This window comes from Girardinichthys multiradiatus, chromosome 18, assembly GCF_021462225.1.
Source record: "Girardinichthys multiradiatus isolate DD_20200921_A chromosome 18, DD_fGirMul_XY1, whole genome shotgun sequence".
NCBI classification, from domain to species: domain Eukaryota; kingdom Metazoa; phylum Chordata; class Actinopteri; order Cyprinodontiformes; family Goodeidae; genus Girardinichthys; species Girardinichthys multiradiatus.
The window spans coordinates 17,726,380-17,743,607 of record NC_061810.1 but is presented as its reverse complement, the minus strand read 5'-3'; the positions used below and the strand labels follow the sequence as shown (position 1 = coordinate 17,743,607).

At 40.5% G+C, this 17,228-nt stretch overlaps 1 protein-coding gene across 3 annotated transcripts in view; it reads left to right on the top strand.

Moving 5' to 3' along the window:
• Positions 1-17,228, top strand: part of dscamb (Down syndrome cell adhesion molecule b) — a 164,797-nt gene that overhangs the window by 102,298 nt on the left and 45,271 nt on the right. For all 3 annotated transcript variants that reach the window (XM_047392202.1, XM_047392203.1, XM_047392204.1), the window contains exons 4-10: positions 1,263-1,409; positions 2,655-2,933; positions 3,052-3,327; positions 5,385-5,681; positions 7,923-8,195; positions 11,506-11,784; positions 12,606-12,725. In XM_047392202.1, coding sequence (XP_047248158.1) covers positions 1,263-1,409; positions 2,655-2,933; positions 3,052-3,327; positions 5,385-5,681; positions 7,923-8,195; positions 11,506-11,784; positions 12,606-12,725 — 1,671 coding nt within the window. The remainder of the gene's footprint in view (positions 1-1,262; positions 1,410-2,654; positions 2,934-3,051; positions 3,328-5,384; positions 5,682-7,922; positions 8,196-11,505; positions 11,785-12,605; positions 12,726-17,228) is intronic.

Here is a 17,228-nt window from a genome sequence, read left to right as displayed (position 1 = left end):
TCCTCCTTAGTTATTTTGTGTCTTTTTAATACAATCAGGAGTTCAGGGTAAATTTTTCCAATTCACCAAACTGTACCCCGATTTCATGCCTACTTTCACTTTTATCTATTAAAAACATTTTCCACCGATGTACTTTCACCACGGTGTGAAATTTTATTTCACTTTTTCAGTTAACTATTTGATAAGAATGCTGGATGAGGATAAATAAGTAAAAATACTCAGATGTCAGCATAATTCCATTTCATTAAGTATAATTGGCTGAAGACTCTGTATTGAACTGTAATTTAATTGATTTGGGTTCTGATTATCTTTTGGGGCAGTTGACCCGTCTTCAATATGACAGATTATGACCCCTGATCATACCAAAATAACTGTGAACAACATCTTGCTGGTAGATGTTTATTGGGGACACATCACCACATTGACTTACAGTAGATCTGAGTAGATTATAGAAAATTACATCAAATCACCGGATGACAAAGGACTGACATGCAAGGCATGATGGAATGAAAAAAAGTTTGAACACAAAATGATCAGAAAAAACTGCTAATTGTGTGATTTATTTATTTTTTTCAAACCTGACAAAAAAGATGCCACACTAATTTGTGCGCTAAGGCTTTAATCTGTCACTGTCTGTGTAATTATCAAAGTTTCTAAAACTGTTCCTCCTCTGGCTTAGGAGGCCTTCTTCACAGTCTCTGTGTTAGAATACCCACCTTTACACAGTCTCCTTTAAATTGCCTTTTCAATCAGTTCTGACATCAGTCAGCTCCCTTGGGAATGTGAGGTTCCATTTGATGCTGCAGAGGAAGGTTTATTACCTCATGGATGTTGACAACCCCATTCAGCCTGGTTTGATCTGTTGAATTAACATAATGTTACTTCACTTAAGGAAGTGACAGTGACAGCCAAAAAAAAATTGGCTTTCTATATTAAACAGCGACACCGGTGAGGTTACATGGCAAGCATGAACACAAAGACAATGAAGGCTGTTAAAGATCAGAGATGCTTAAGATATGCAGATCTGAATTCCTGATTCTGACACTGCTGGTTCGTTATGAAGCAAGTTTCTATTTTGTGTTCCAACACAGCTAACATTACTCATTTAAATATGTACTTAAACTCTGTTTAAGAGGCTTTCTAAACCTGTGTTTTCTTTCAGATTTATTCTTAACTGTTATCCCGTGGAGAAAGAAATCTGTGTAACAGTCTTACAACTGCTCCCCAACATGTCTCTCCCCTTGTTCTTCTATCTGCCCCAGGACAAAGATATCTCATCACATCTACGGGAGCCTTGTACATTGTGGACGTCCTGCCTGAGGATGGCCTAAATAACTACCGCTGCACAACACGCCACCGCTACACTGGTGAGACACGCCAGAGTAACAGCGCGCGTCTCATTGTGTCAGGTCAGTATACTGGTTTCATACCGGAATATGCTTAACCAAATAAACTTAAAATGTGTGTTAATGCGATGTATAATTAGACTGAAACTGATCCATCCATGGTTCTATCATTTAACACATAGTGTGTCTTGCAAAATTCTTCATACCCCTTGAACCTTTTAATATTTGGTCACTACAAACCTAAGTGTAATTTCTGCAATGACCTCCACCAGGGTGAATGGTGTGTTCAGGAGGTTGGGCATATTAGTTTATTGCCACACATAGTGTTTTACATGTAGTTTGACCAGAACACCTGCTTTCACATGTTGGCTGTGTCCACTACATGGTTTGTAGCAAACCTCCTTACAACTTGTCGTCATCTCAGGAGATTTTGTGGATCCATGTAAACTTTGTGGACCTTTGCAGCTCCTCTAGACTTAATAAGAACATCTTCTCTGCTTTTCTGCCTAATGCTCCCTTTTCTTCCCAGTTTAGGTGGATGGCCAAGTCCTGATAGGTTTGCAATTGTGCTGTACTATTTCTATTTTTGGATGATAGACTGAACAGTGCTCCATGAGATGTTCAGAGCTTGAGATATTGTTTCATAACTTAAACCTGCCTTAAACTTCTTCACAGCTTATCCTTGTCTGTCTACTTTAACATGTACATGAACTTTGATGACATCCTATTCTTGATCAATAGGTCCAATTTGTTGATGGACCCACCGTTGTCAGCAACAGCTACTTTAACTATTCTGTTAACATCTTCCACAAGGTTTAGGAGTGTATTCATAGTTAGATGAGAAAACCAGAATTGCAGCCTCTGCTCTAATTCATCCAAAAGGTGTTCAAGAAAGTTTAGGTCAGGATTCTGTGCAGGTCAGTCAGGTTTTTCCACACCAAACTTTATACACCTGCAGCCATGGAAGTGATTGTAACACTGGATTCATTGATCTGGTGGTGAGACCCAATACTTCTGGCAATGTAGTGTATGTCAGATTTTCAGATTTGTAAAACAAATAAATTAAACAATTTATTATTGTCCTTCTATTTCACATTCATTTGCTGCTTTGTGTTAAACTATCATATAAAATTCAGATAAAATACAGTGAAATTAATGGTTGTAATATGATTAAGTGTAAAACAAACACAGCTCATGAATGTTTTTTAAAAGGGGAACACAAGTGATGATGAATATTAGTCTTTGATCATAATGTTCAGCATGGAGATGCTCACAACAAATTAACTCAAAAGTCTCTGCTCTGTCCAGACCCCACCAATGCAGAGCCAGCCATTTTGGATGGCTTCGACCACAGAGAGGTTAAGATTAATCATCGAGTGGAGCTGCCCTGTAAGGCCTCAGGCTTCCCAACACCCAAATACCGCTGGCTGAAGGACAACAGCCCTCTGGAGCCAGACAGTCGTTTTCGCCAGACCATCTCAGGGTTGCTCATAGAGAATGCACAGCCCAGTGACTCGGGAACATATGTATGTGAGGTTTGGAACAGTTATGGCAATGCAGAGGTTATGGGACATCTGTATGTTAAGCGTAAGTATCATCAAAGAAAATAAACTGTGTTGATAATCTTTCCTAACTTTGTCTCTTAACCATCGCAATAAAAGAAAACCTCTCTACAACAGCAATTCTCTGTTTTCTGAACCTACAGAGCCCTTGAAAGCAGTGGTCAGCCCTCGAAAGGTGAAAGGCAGCGTGGGTAGCAAGGTGTCTCTGTCTTGCAGCATGAGTGGTTCCGATGAGTACGAGCTGTCATGGTATCGCAATGGAGAGATCATCTACCCTGGAAACAATGTTCGCTTCACAGGGCTTAACCGAGAGAACCTAATCATTGAGGGAATGACAAAAAGTGATGGCGGAGCTTATCAGTGCTTCGCCAGGAAGGGCAAGATGTCTGCACAAGACTTTGTGCAGGTTATCCTGGAAGGTAAAATACCCCTTTAATAAAAAATAAAAAAAACCTTGTGTACAGATGAATTAGCAGCTGGTCTATGTATAATAAATGAGTTGGATATTAACATGGGGTTTATGTGACCACCAGTATGATCATACTAGACTTCACACAAACACATATAAAATGTAAGTGCATGGTCATGTCCAGCCTTGGCATTGTTGCTTAGGCAACTGTCTTCTGTGGTCAGGGAGGCATGAGAAGAAGATATTGATCATCTATAATCACGTGGAACAAACCTAGATTATCAGAGAGAAGCTGCAGGCAGGCAGAGAAATTTCAAAGGCCAAACACACTGCATGTCTAGAGGATAGCTCCTGGAACAGTACTAATGATATAAAAAAGAAACTGGCAGTTTTGATTAAATAAAAGTTGTATTTTTTTGTTGACTGATGTGTTCAGACAGTGAAGAGAAACGATCCTGCATTCTGACTCCTAATCTTAAAGTTAGATCCATAATGAAAAGCAGTTTTAAATCTTCTGACAAAAAGGTAATGCTTTGAAGTTCACATACATTAATCCTTGACATCAAAGTCATATTAATTTAAACACTGTATAACCTTTGCTGCATATTTGACAATTTTTTGGAAGAATTCGTAGAGTTAAATTCAACTGGTTGGTCTCCTACCATGGACTTGATTTTTAATATAGTCAATACAGTTGAGGTTGGGTCCGTTCAGTGCACCAATACCACCAGCATAAACTTCATCCTCAGCATAACGCTAACACCAGATTTAGGAGTGTTCCTAGATTCAAAAGCATCACCTTGACTCCTCCAAATATTCCTCTAATTGTGGGCAACCTTTGTCTTGTCTGATCATAAAACTTTTCTCCAGAACACATTTATCTTGTCCATGTAGATAGCCCCATATTTCAGTCCAATCTGAGAGTGCTGATTTTGGAGCAGGAGGTTATTTCTAGGTTGGCACCTTCTTAGTCGATGTTGGTGTTAAACACTTCTCTCTGGACAGTGATTCTGGTGTTCTGGCAGCGTTCCTCTGTGGTGGTAGAGAAATAACATATCTGTACAAGTCTACAGATGTGTTATGAAGTTAGATAGTCCAGGCTTTCTAAAGATGTACTCAATTTATGTTATAATTTTATGTTATAATAAAAGCAAATCCCACAATGCAGAAATGCAGAAAACTGTATTAAATCATTCTAATGGTCACTATATATTTTTTAGATTAGGGAACTTCAATGAAGATGTCCAGCATTGCCACCATACCTCTAGATCCGCCACTGCCTTGTTGACACTGTAGTTCTATTTTCTAATTCAGATAGTGTTTAAAAAGTGATTTCTTCCTCACTCAGCTGCAGCTACCCCTGTGCTCCTGTCTTGCCTTTTCTTGTTCTGTTCGTTCATAAAAGCTTGGTTTCTTTGCATTTCTCACCTTTAGTTAAACAAAACACATCCAAGCGCTATATTTTTACCTGGGCACAGCGAATGTTGACAACACTAGTAACTTTTCCTACAATGAACCAAACCATCATCATGACAAGGGCAGTCCAGTTCAGGGCAATGTGCTCAGTTCTTCTTCTACTCTGTCTGTGACGTTAATAGCAGTGCGACTGGCTACCATAATAGCTGTTGTTGAGCGCACCATGCTCACTCGCGCATTCTACCAGTTTCTACCTGGTTTTACCTGGCTTAATAACAGTCCACATGCGACATTTTTTTAATTCTCATTCACAAAACGGTAAAATCGGGGACATTTCCGGGGACATGTCGTCTAAAATGGGGACTGTCACTGGAAAATCGGGGACGTCTGGTCACCCTACCCTAAACCAGAGGTGGAGCCAGTGAAAGGATTTTAAGTATCGGAGTGATGCGGCCGTGTTTCTTAGTGTTTGTTATGAGACAGACAGCAGCATTCTGTATGGTTTTAGGCCAACTCAATAAAGACTGGCTTATGACAAAAGATACTGTACCATCTGAAGACAAGTTAAAAGACAGATGTCTAACGCAATGCTTTGATTGACTGACCCTCTGTCTCATTCCCCACTGTGCTCTGCATCGTCCCCCAACGCAGATGGGACCCCAAAAATCTTGTCCTCTTTCAGTGAGAAGGTGATGAACCCCAACGAGCCCCTGTTCCTCGTCTGCAATGTGAAGGGAACGCCACCTCCCAGGTGCAGCTGGTCACTGGATGACGACCCCGTCATCAAAGACGCCCACCACCACCTGGGCCATTTTGAGACCCACGAAGGCCACGTGGTCAGCCAGCTCAACGTGACCCACACCCAGGTGCAGGACGGCGGGTTGTATCGGTGCACGTGCAGCAACTCGGCCGGGGTCGTGTACCACCAGGCTCGAATAAACGTAAGAGGTGCTTGTCAAATCAGCTCCTCCAAGAACAACAATACACAAACTGTGTGTCTCTTTGTGTTTGTCTGCAGTGAAGGAATGAATGCTGTTGTTAGGAACTGAAATATGAATTGCAGCTTATTTCCTTTAAGATTTTGTTAATGTTCTGTAATTTCCTATGTGCTTGTCTGAAGGTTTGTTAACGTTTATTTACACCTGAATTTTGCTCAGTAATTTTATTTGATTTATTAAATCTCATCACATGGATGTTCCCTTTATGGCTTCACTCAATGGGCTGAGCTTGCCTATTTCTGTTTCTTTCAGCCTTGAATAATGTATAATATTATAGTCTCTTTGAATTATTACAGAATGATCATAGCTGTATTCATAATTTAAGGTAATTATCTGGGGTTTTTGCACATAAATTTATCTGAATAAGGTTTGCAAATACCCAGAAGACAAATATATTTCTTCTGTCTAAATACATTCATCCACAGTGTGGTTGTGAGTGCGAGTGACTATTCATGTGTGTCTGCGTCGGCATGTATTTACTCAAGCAGCCAGCCCAGCTTTTTGTCAGCAGATGTTAAAGAGATTACTCTGTTTCCATTTTAATAGATACAAGATGAGACTCTGAATGCATTACATTTTATTAGACGCTTAATGTACAACAGTTGAGTTATAAGAGCGAGTGTTACTTAAATGTTACATTTCCTTCAGATAGTTAGCCCACTTTAATCTGCTTGTCATTTCATAGCCTTATGTTTATTTACATTTAGAGCTTGTGCAGCAGCAACAGCAGCTTAAAACAGCAGCTTCACAGCATATTTAGAGACAGGTAGCACAACTAAAGCTAGATTGAAAATATACAGTAGCATGGAAAGTATTTACCAGCTTACACATTTATTTATTTATTTTTTTATGTCGCACTTAATTGTTTCTGATTATCAAATTAACTTTTTTATCAGACAAAACTAACCTGAGTAAATGTTTGTGATAACAATGAATCGCTGTAAAGGAATTTTGGCCCACTGTTCTTTGAAGAATGGTTTTAATTCAGTCACATCAACGGGTTTTCAAACGTGAAAGGCCTGTTTAGGGTCATGCCACAGTAAGACCTTACCTGTTACCTCATGTGGTAAAGCATGACTTTACCTAGTAGACAAGAAAATCCATGGCTTCATCAATCATGGCAAATTGTCCAAGTCATGAAGCAGCAAAGCCGCCCCAGGCTGTCACACTATAACCAGCATTTTTGACTGTAAGTATTATGTTATTTTTTCTTAAATGCTGTGTTAATTTTACACTAAACGTAACAAGATGCACAGCCTTCAGAATGTTTCATTTTTGTCTCATCCGTCTAAAGAATATTTTCCCCAAAATTCTGGGGATCAAGATGTTTTTTGGGATGTCTTTGTGTTCTCTCTGGTTAGCTGTGGTTTTGGTCTTGGAACTCTGCCATGGATGCCATTTTTGCCCAGGCTGTTTCTTATTGTTCAGTCATGAACCTTGGCTCAGGCAAGAGAGACCTGCCATGATTTAAATGTTGTTCTGGGTTCTTCTGTGACTTTGTGGATGAGTCGTTAATGCGCTCTTGGAGTCATTTTGGTTGGCTGGCGACTTCTGGGAAGGTTCACTATTGTTCCATGTTTTCTGCATCTGTTGATAATGATTCTAACTATGGTTCACTGGAGGTAGACCTTTCTACCCAAAGCGGTAGAAAGCTTCTTTGTAGCATGCTCCAGACTGATGGATTTCGATGCCTTTTTTTCTCACCTGGTCTTGATTTTCTTTAGATATCATCTTATGATCTTTTAGCCTGCTTTGTGTTGTCAATCAGCTGTAAGTGGTTTGCTTATTTTAGAGGTTCAAGGAGTAATAAAGCCTAATGTGACAGTGGCTAGTGAAATTAAACCAAAAAATCTGATCATTCACAGTTAATTCATGAAGGGGGTAAGAAACATTTTTAAGTAGGGGCAGGTTGATGTTGATAAAGGTTTTCATTTAATAAATCATTCGAAAAACTGAATTTAGTATTTACTCAGAACATCTTTGTCTGATATTAGATTTTTTCAATCATTTGAAACATGTAAGTGTGACAAACTGTAAGTTGGCCAAATGCTTTTTCACAGCATACTTAGTTTATTTACCAAAATGACAAAGTAGCGGCTACTTTGCAGCTAGCTCGATGTGATATTAATACTCCGGTCTCTTTCAGTGTTTTTGAATTGAGAACCAATTCTCAATCTCTGTCCATTTGTAGGCCGTGCCAGCATCCGTCCAATGAAAAACATCACAGCAATTGCAGGACGGGATGCCTTTGTTCACTGTCGTGTGATCGGCTACCCTTACTACTCCATAAAGTGGTACAAAAACTCAGCCCTGCTCCCATTTAACCACCGACAGCGAGCTTTTGAGAATAATGGTACTTTGAAGCTGAGCAACGTACAGCAGGTGGATGCTGGGGAGTACAACTGCAAGGTGATGGTGCAGCCCAACAAGATGGAATCCCAAAGTGTTCATGTTCAGGTCAGAGGTCAGTATATTAGGCTTCACGAGAAAGGGTTTGCCAAGATATAAGCTTTGCCCAAACTGTAGATGACATTTTGTAGGAAATGTCAGTGTAATGCTCCACATAAACAATTAGTTTTAATGCAACTGTCATATCTCAAATTGCTAGTCTGCCCTTAATTAGATAATTTTATGTCTACAAGCACCTCAAATTCTATCATTAAACATTTTTAAATCCATTTGCTTAAACTTTAAACTTGCATTAAATAGTTAGTGCATGTGTTTTGGGGTGATTTTGAGGTCTACTGTGATGCTAGTCAGTGTTTGTGAGACACACATATTAACATTTTTATCTTTTTGGATCTAACTTAGTGCAAATAAAAACTTACCTTTTTTTTTTCCTTTTGCACATGCCATTTTGTTTAAATATGTAAAGCTGAGGAGAGCTTTGACTTATCGTGTAATCCTTGTGCAATTGTGCATTAGATAGAGTGGGTTTATGTATTCTTAAGTGTGATAAACGTCAGTAAGAAACATCTACAACTTTATAGTGTGTGCTGTATTTACTTCAAAATAGAATAGTGTGAACCAATTGCATTTATTTAAAACATAAACGCAACATTTTTTATGCTACTAAAATAACATAACTAGTACAATTATAATATCATCTATAACTTTTTTTGTATTGATTTTCTTACATGACAAATATATAAGAAAAAACGTGAAGAAAAACTAAATGTAGTAGTTTTCCCTTTTCCTTTTTTTAGTTCTACTCTTTATAGTGTATTAAAAAAAATAAAGTTCATATTGGCTGTTATTTAGCCAGGCTATCTGGTTGCCAGTCTCCATGGAGATACTTAATAAATATATTAATTATAGTTTGCCAACTGTACTTTAAAACTATTAACTTAATAAAAATGACAGGTTTTGCTCCTTTTAGTTTTCATACTCTGATTCTGTGTTTTCTGCAACTGGAAATGGCCACAAGAAGTCAAACATATCTTTCTGTTAAACGAAGTAAAAGTGGGGATGTCCCTTCTTTAGCCAGCTGCCCAGCAGTGTGCAGCAACAGTTAGATATGGGAATTGCTCTCCTTCACACTATGCCTTATACAGTCAGTGAAGGTGCTGGTCATTCATTAAAAGGACAATGTAGAAACAGCTTGAGTGCTTTTTAAATCAAAACTTTTCTAAACCTTGTGGACAAGCAGTTAGCCCATAACAAACTTCACATTTAACTTTGTTTTCTTAAAACTTCATATTTTAAGTAAACAAAGAAGCAGCACAATATACAGTATTACTAGCTATACAAGGAACAATTGAAGTTGTTATTCCATAGTTGGGATTGCTCTGAACTTTAGAGGTTTTCTTTTCAACTTTGATACAAACAGACTCCTGCTTTTTGTAGGAGAGGTTTTCTTCTGCAAAAAGCAGGTTCTGAAAATATCAAAGTTATAAATTATTGTTTGAACAAAAGCTAGAATGTTTTGTCACCTTTGAGGAAGAGGATGTTGGAAGTTTACAAGCTGTCACTTATTACTTTTTCAGTACTAAAATTAATGTCCTCAGAGGTAGTTCTTTAAAATAAATAACAGCATTTCACAACAAATCATGCTTAAAGTCAGTTTTCAAAAATAAATTGAGACATATATAAAGTAGAACTAGATGGGATACTCAATTTTTCATTGTGCTTCAGTCAGTCACAAACATACAACCTGTGCCACTGACTGTGTTGCTGCGTTGTCAAGAAACAGTTGATTTAAACTGGTGGACATGTTTTCAATGGGTCATCAAACATAAAAAAAAAGTAGATTATTAAGAATTCCTGTAGTGTCAGCTAACTCAGAACTGCCTGCTAGTGACTAACAACAATGCCAAATTGATTAATAACATGAGGACAGGAAGGCTTGACGTTAGAAACCGGATGACCTAATTGCGTGTGTAAAGAAAGCTTAAATGGGCCTTAAACGTAGGTGATTATAATAGCTAAACTCACTGCTTTTCCAACAACTTGAATAAACAATTAAAGTAGGTTTATAACATGTGCTTCCATCAAAGTCACTTTATAAAACTGATTATATAATAGAGCTTTATGAATAGTATAGGTCATTGCTCTTTAGCCTTTCTACTCTCAAGGACAACTATATGCAATGAACAGATATCATCAGCTTTGAAAATTAAAATCTATGGGATAAAATTCCCAGGGGACGAAATTCACTTTATTAGGCAAGTCAAGTCACTGAATCAATGCATATAAAGCTGTTTGAGTCATTCATATCACTGGGCTGAGTGACCGATCTCCTCTGAGATCTTACCACTGAAATAGGTAATACTAAAAAGGGCTTCCCCATTACGCCTCCATTTAGGTGTCTTGTTGTCACTATAAAATACATTCCCGTGGAGCAAAAGAAACCAGGGCAAAAAGAGACTGATAGCATAGGAGAGAGTGATGATATAAAGCAAACCTTCCCAGTGGTGCTGTAGCTAGCGAGTGCATTTGTTAATTTACTCTGCTCATGCTTAAAATGCGGAAGTGTTTTGGGGGAATCCCTGGAGTCCATTATCTCCACTTTGTTTTGAATTAAATAAGCTGCTAAAGTGCTGCGCATTTCAGTGCAGTTTGAACTCGCTTGGACACACAAGCTGATGACTTGTGCAATGGTTGGAGATTTCCCACTGAATACAGAACAAGCAATTTGAATACATTATTTTCATATAACTGTGGGATTCCGCAGCCAGACTCAGTTTCCTGACCCACTAAGCAGTGGAGTCATTTTAGAAATCTGCCTGTATTTAGAAGGCTTGGTTATTTGCATGGGAATGAGATTATATTTTTACAGTGGCATTAAATTCAGTTACTGTACGATGAATGGACAAATAAAATTTATATATAAAACATTTTCTAATTATTTTAGTGCTCATTGGGAAGCTCTGTTTCCTGTGAGATTGACAAAAATCATAGTTTAACAGTCATCAAATGTATTAATAAAAAGACACAGCAGTGTGATAGATTTCAGAAAATCTATTGTGAAATTATTGAAAATAAATGTTCACTACACTTATTATTTTTATTTGTAAAAATCTCATAAAATTTCAACAAATTACATTGAAGTTTGGTTGTAACATGAGAAGCATAAGTAAAAGTTCAAGGGATATAAATGCTCAGGCACTGTATTTTCTAACAAACAAATCACAGACATTTGGTCTCACACAGTATCCTCAGCTGTGCCAAAATGACCCAATCTGTGATTGCCAAAAAATTAATGACCTGTTCAACATAGTTTCTATAATTATGTGAGGGCCTTAAACTGGTATTTTTTATGCTCTTGTTTGCAGTCCCCCCCTACATCCAGCCCTTTGAGTTTCAGCGCTTCACAATCGGTCAGCGTGTGTTCATACCTTGCGTGGTAATGTCTGGGGACCGGCCATTGGACATAACCTGGCAGAAAGATGGGCGCCCAATTCCCGCCAGCCTGGGTGTGACGGTTGACAACATTGACTTCACCAGCTCACTGAGAATCAACAACCTGACACCTGACCACAATGGCAACTATACCTGCATCGCCCGCAACGAGGCCGCTGTTGTGGAGCATCAGAGTCAGCTCATTGTTCGAGGTCAGAAAGCAATATTTAAATGTTTATGTCACCTTCCTCAGTATGCCTGCAGACCTTTACTAAAGATTCACCAATGAGTTTTATAACCCCGATTTCTTATCTCCAGTTTTTGCAAAGTTTTGACATGCCAATATCAATTGTAGACAATTGAAAATATTTTTTGTAGCATAAGAGGTATCATTAATAATTTATATTAGAAGCAGAGGTTGTGTCACACTGCTCTCTTTAGCTTAATATATTAGCAATTAGCATTGTTTGCACATCAAGCGTTAAAAAAACAAGGAGACTCTGTGTTCATAGAGAATGTAGATTTCCAAAAGACTGCCAACATTATTAAATTTAGCATTCTCTGTAACAAACAAGGTTTAAAGCTCAACAGGATCAAAGAGAGCTGCTTTACTGCAAAAATGTTTAGCCTTCGTGTTGTCTGCTGATGCACTCTTTTGCTCACGTGCAGCTTGACTGATCTTCAGACTTGTAGGCACATGTCATAGAAAGTAGTTTTTTTTAATAGGTTCTTACATCTCTGTGATCCATTTGACTTAATTTTTAAACAGCTATCTGATACTAAAAAACAGAAAACGATTAGAATTTTACATCTCTGATTAATGAGCTGCTGGTCATTAATCGGGCCTGTTCAAGCAAGAAATCCAGTCACCAGCTAATATCTTGGTGCATTTCTTTGTTTTTACTTATATTAATCCCCACTGGAAGTCCCTTCCTACAATAAATACCTATACAAACCTTGTCCTATATTAAAGACATCAAATGCATTGTGCATAACAGTAAACTGTTCTTTTCATATTTGTGTCTGTACATAGTTCCTCCTCAGTTTGTGGTTCAGCCTGAGGATCAAGATGGGATCTATGGGAAAACTGTGACCCTTAACTGCTCGGCTGAAGGCTATCCACCACCCACTATTGTTTGGGAACACTCCAAAGGTACATTAAGCACAGATGATTTGAGGGTTTGTAGAGTTTCCATCTTAATCATTAGAAAATCAGGGAGAGACACAGGCTGACTGAAGCAGATGGAGTGGGAAACAGCAGGGCAGCAGGTGCGTTCAACCACTTGAGCAGTGCAGATGAAGAGGGGGCCCAGATGTTTGCTTCACCATCTATATAACCTGGGATGAAAGAAGGACAACAGCAGAGTAGAGTGTGTTTGTGTAAGTGTGTGTGCATGCGGGCTAGCCTCAATGATCAAAGGAATACAAGAATCACATGTGTTTTTTTGTCTTTGATGGGGTCTGTCTGTGAACGTATGAGAGGCAGGCCTTCAGGCCTGATTAACTCTGTATCTGATCACACTGAATGAATAGGTCTGAATGAGCTCTGAGTATGTCCACTCATGTGTAGTTTTAAAATAAGCTTCTGTAGGGATGCAACACAAAGTTAACCAGGCTGCGGATTTTAGTCTTGTGCTCTTAGGGGCGTCCATCAACTTTTTTTTTTTTTTTTTACAGATTTCAAGTTTGTTCAAAATATTGGAGAACACATAAATCTGAACAGGACAGATCGCTTTATTTTTATTACACATTTTACTCAAAAATGAAAGGTGCAACTTGGTTTTCTGTTTCTGTATTGGCATGTAAACATAAAAGCAATGCACATACAGTACCATGAAATAGTGTTTCCCTCTTATTGAGTTCCCAAACATTTTGCATTTTTTCCGCTTAAAAGCTTCAAATTTTCAAACAAAGGAGGGAAAGGTATTCTGATCCATCCATCCATTGTCTTCCGCTTCTCCGGGGTCGGGTCGTGGCGGCAGCAGCCTAAGCAGAGAGACCCAGACTTCCCTCTCCCCAGCCACTTCGAACAGCTCGTCCGGGGGAATCCCAAGGCGTTCCCCAGGCCAGTTGAGAAACATAGTCCCTCCTGTCCTGGGTCTTCCTCTGGGCCATGCCCGGATGACCTCATCAGGGGCGTCCAGGAGGCGTCCAGGAGGCATCCTAACCAGATGCCCGAGCCACCTCAACTGGCTCCTCTCAATGTGGAGAAGCAGCGGCTCTACTCTGAGTCCCTCTCAGATGACCGAACTTCTCACCCTATCTCTAAGGGGAGGAAACTCATTTCGGCTGCTTGTATTCGTGATCTCGTTCTTTCAGTCATGACCCAGAGTTCATGACCATGAGGGTAGGAACATAGATCGACTGGTAAATCGAGAGCTTCGCTTTTTGACTCAGCTCTCTCTTCACCACAACAGACAGGTACAGTGACCGCATCACTGCTGACACAGCACCAATCCGTCTATCGATCTCCCGCTCCATTTTTCCCTCATTTGTGAACAAGACCCCAAGATACTTGAACTCTTCCCCTTGAGGCAGGACCTCCCCCCCGACCCGGAGAAGGCGCTCTACCCTTCTCTGGCTCAAAACCATGGCCTCGGACTTGGAGGCACTGATTCTCATCCCAGCCGCTTCACACTCGGCTGCAAACTGCTCCAGTGAGAGCTGTAGATCAATATTCGATGAAGCCAATAGGGCCACATCATCCGCAAAAAGTAGAGACGAATCCTACAGCCACCAAAACGGATCCCCTCAACACATTGGCTGCGCCTAGAAATTCTGTCCATAAAAGTTATGAACAGAATCGGTGACAAAGGGCAACCTTGGCGGAGTCCAACCCTCACCAGAAACAAGTCCGCAATGCGGACCTGGCTCTCACACTAGTCGTACAGGGGCCTAATAGCCCGTATCAAAGGGCCTGGTACCCCATACTCCTGGAGTACCACCCACAAGATTCCCCGAGGGACACGGTCAAGCGCCTTCTCCAAGTCCACAAAGCACATGTAGACTGGTTTGGGTGAACTCCCATGAACCCTCCAGGACCCTGCTGAGGGTGTAGAGCTGGTCCAGTGTTCCACGGCCATGAAGGAAACCACACTACTCTTTCTGAATCCGAAGTTCGCCTATCCAACGGACCCTCCTCTCCAGAACCCCGGAATAGACCTTACCAGGGAGGCTTAAGAGTGTGACTCCCCTATAGTTGGAACACACTCTACGGTCCCCCTTTTTGAATAGGGGGACCACCACCCCGGTCTGCCAAACCAGTGGAACTGCCCCCAATGTCCATGCAATGCTGCAGAATCGCATTAAACAATGCAAGCCTACAACATCCAGAGCCTTAAGGAATCTCATCCACCCCCGGGGCCTTACCAACGAAGTACCAGAGATTGGAGAGCCCTCCCCAAGGTCGCCAGGCACCGCTTCCTCAGTGGAAGACGTGCCGGTGGGATTGAGGAGGTCTTCAAAGTACTCTGCCCACTGACCCACAATGTCAGCAGCACACCTTCCCCACTGTAAACAGTGTTGGTGGTGTACCTCTTCCCCCTCCTGAGATGCCGGATGGTGGACCAGAATCGCCTCGAAGCCATACAGAATTCGTTTTCCATGGCCTCTCCGAACTCCTCCCACACCCGAGTTTTTGCCTCAGCAGCCACCCGAGCCTCATGCCGCTTGGACTGCCGGTACCCATCAGCTTCTTCCGGAGTCCCACAGGCCAAAAAGACACCGCATGAAGAGCGGGATTTTCTGCCCCCTAAACTGCCATGAATCCCGCTACTTTGCAGCTTTATACAGCTGTCTTCGGCAGGCGAAGCTCGCATCATTTAAGCCAAAGACGTACACAGGGGGGAAGGGGTGGGTAGGAGGAGTGGAGCGGAGCGTCTAGGTGTTAACGACTCTATTAACATATGAAAGCAGGCCAGCCGCAGCAGTATCCCCACATGGGTACTCAGTCATTGGATGAAACAGCTAACATCATCAATCACTAATCACATGTGATTGGCTGTCATACCATAGGTAGCCCTGTCCCTATTGGACACACTGAGCCTTTTTACAGGACTCAGTTAACCCCTCCCTTATGATTTATAATAACCCTGTATCACAAATATAGCCCTTATTCAAACTATGCACATGTTTATGTAAAAAATATTTCAAATCATGTGTAATTTCCTGTTCTACTTCACTTTCTACTTCTTTAAAAGTAATCTTACCCGTTTCCTTCTTGACCTGCACCGAGCAGACTTTTTAATAGCTGTCGCTTTCTCTGCCTGATCTGGCTGGCTGTACCGGAAGTTCCGGCACACCGTTTCATAGTGAGTCTTGCATCCAGCAGGAATACATTTTATGTTCTAAATACATAGCGTTACCAATAACTATAATCAAGCAAAAAAAAAAATAATAATAATAATAATAAACAGAACCACACACACCACAGTGATAGTGATACTTACACACAATGGAAGCATAATCCACACCATGTTACTCTAGGCTTGACTTCAGAGCCTCGGCCAACTCAGATGTGACCTCCGCGTTGTAAGGCAAACAAAGTCTGTGAAAACAAACGCCGTGATTAAGTAAGAATGAAAATAAAATAGAGCCCCTGCAAACGCATACTTAAAATTATTAGCTTTCACACTGTTTGTTATTACCCTTACCCTTGTAGTGGCTGAAATTCGAATTAGAAGTGTGCAGGCGGCGGACAACCTCCTATAAGAAAAGATGGAAAAAAAATTAATTTGCTCAGTGAATTTATTGTAATCTCACCCGATTCTTTGCGTTTTCGGTTTAGAAATGACCAAGTCTTACCACAATTTTCAGGTTGTTTCGGCACCTTTTCCTCTGCAGCTCTTCGGAACACGGGGCCTTGGACTCTAAACGACTCAGTCTCTCATTACAAGTCCCCAAATCATTGCGGACCCGCGCTAACTGCTGGCTGACCTCGGTAGCAAACTGAGTCATCTGGCGAGACAACCCAGTCATTGTAGCAAACACTGTCTTTTTGTCAATGGCGGTGTTACTTCTGTTAACGTTTCCCCATCAGATACGGTTTCCCCTAAATCTCCTCACCGCCCAGGCAGCAAAAAGCACGCGTGCTTGTTGCAGGCTCGGAACCGCCATGCTGTGCTCGTGCCACAGGGAAACTACGGTAACCCTGAAAGTTTAAACATCGTGTTTCGGAGAAGTCGATCTACAGTTGTTGAGCTAGTGTGCTCTCATTAGATAAACTGACTTAAATATCATAATTTTATGGATGCATACCCATAGATGGAGAGAAAGATGGATGGATGGATAGATAGATAGATATAAACATAGCAAAACATGAACATATTTATACACACACACACACCCTCATACCCAGCATCATTTCTACCTGTTGAGCGCATTGCTGGAAGATGTGTTGTAAATACATCCACTGTCCATTTGAGCAGGACAGTAGAGAGGGTGACTTGTTGTAATGCCACTTTGCACAGGGGTTGAGATCTAGAACATGTAGATAATGCATTGGACAGTGATAAAAATCAACACGTATTTATACCACCTTCAAATATCTCATAGTAAAAACAATTTTTTACAACTCATTAAAGAAAAGGGGAGTTTAGAAAGGAACCACAAACGGTAAACTCCAAAACCCAAACATACATGCACCACAGATAGAAGC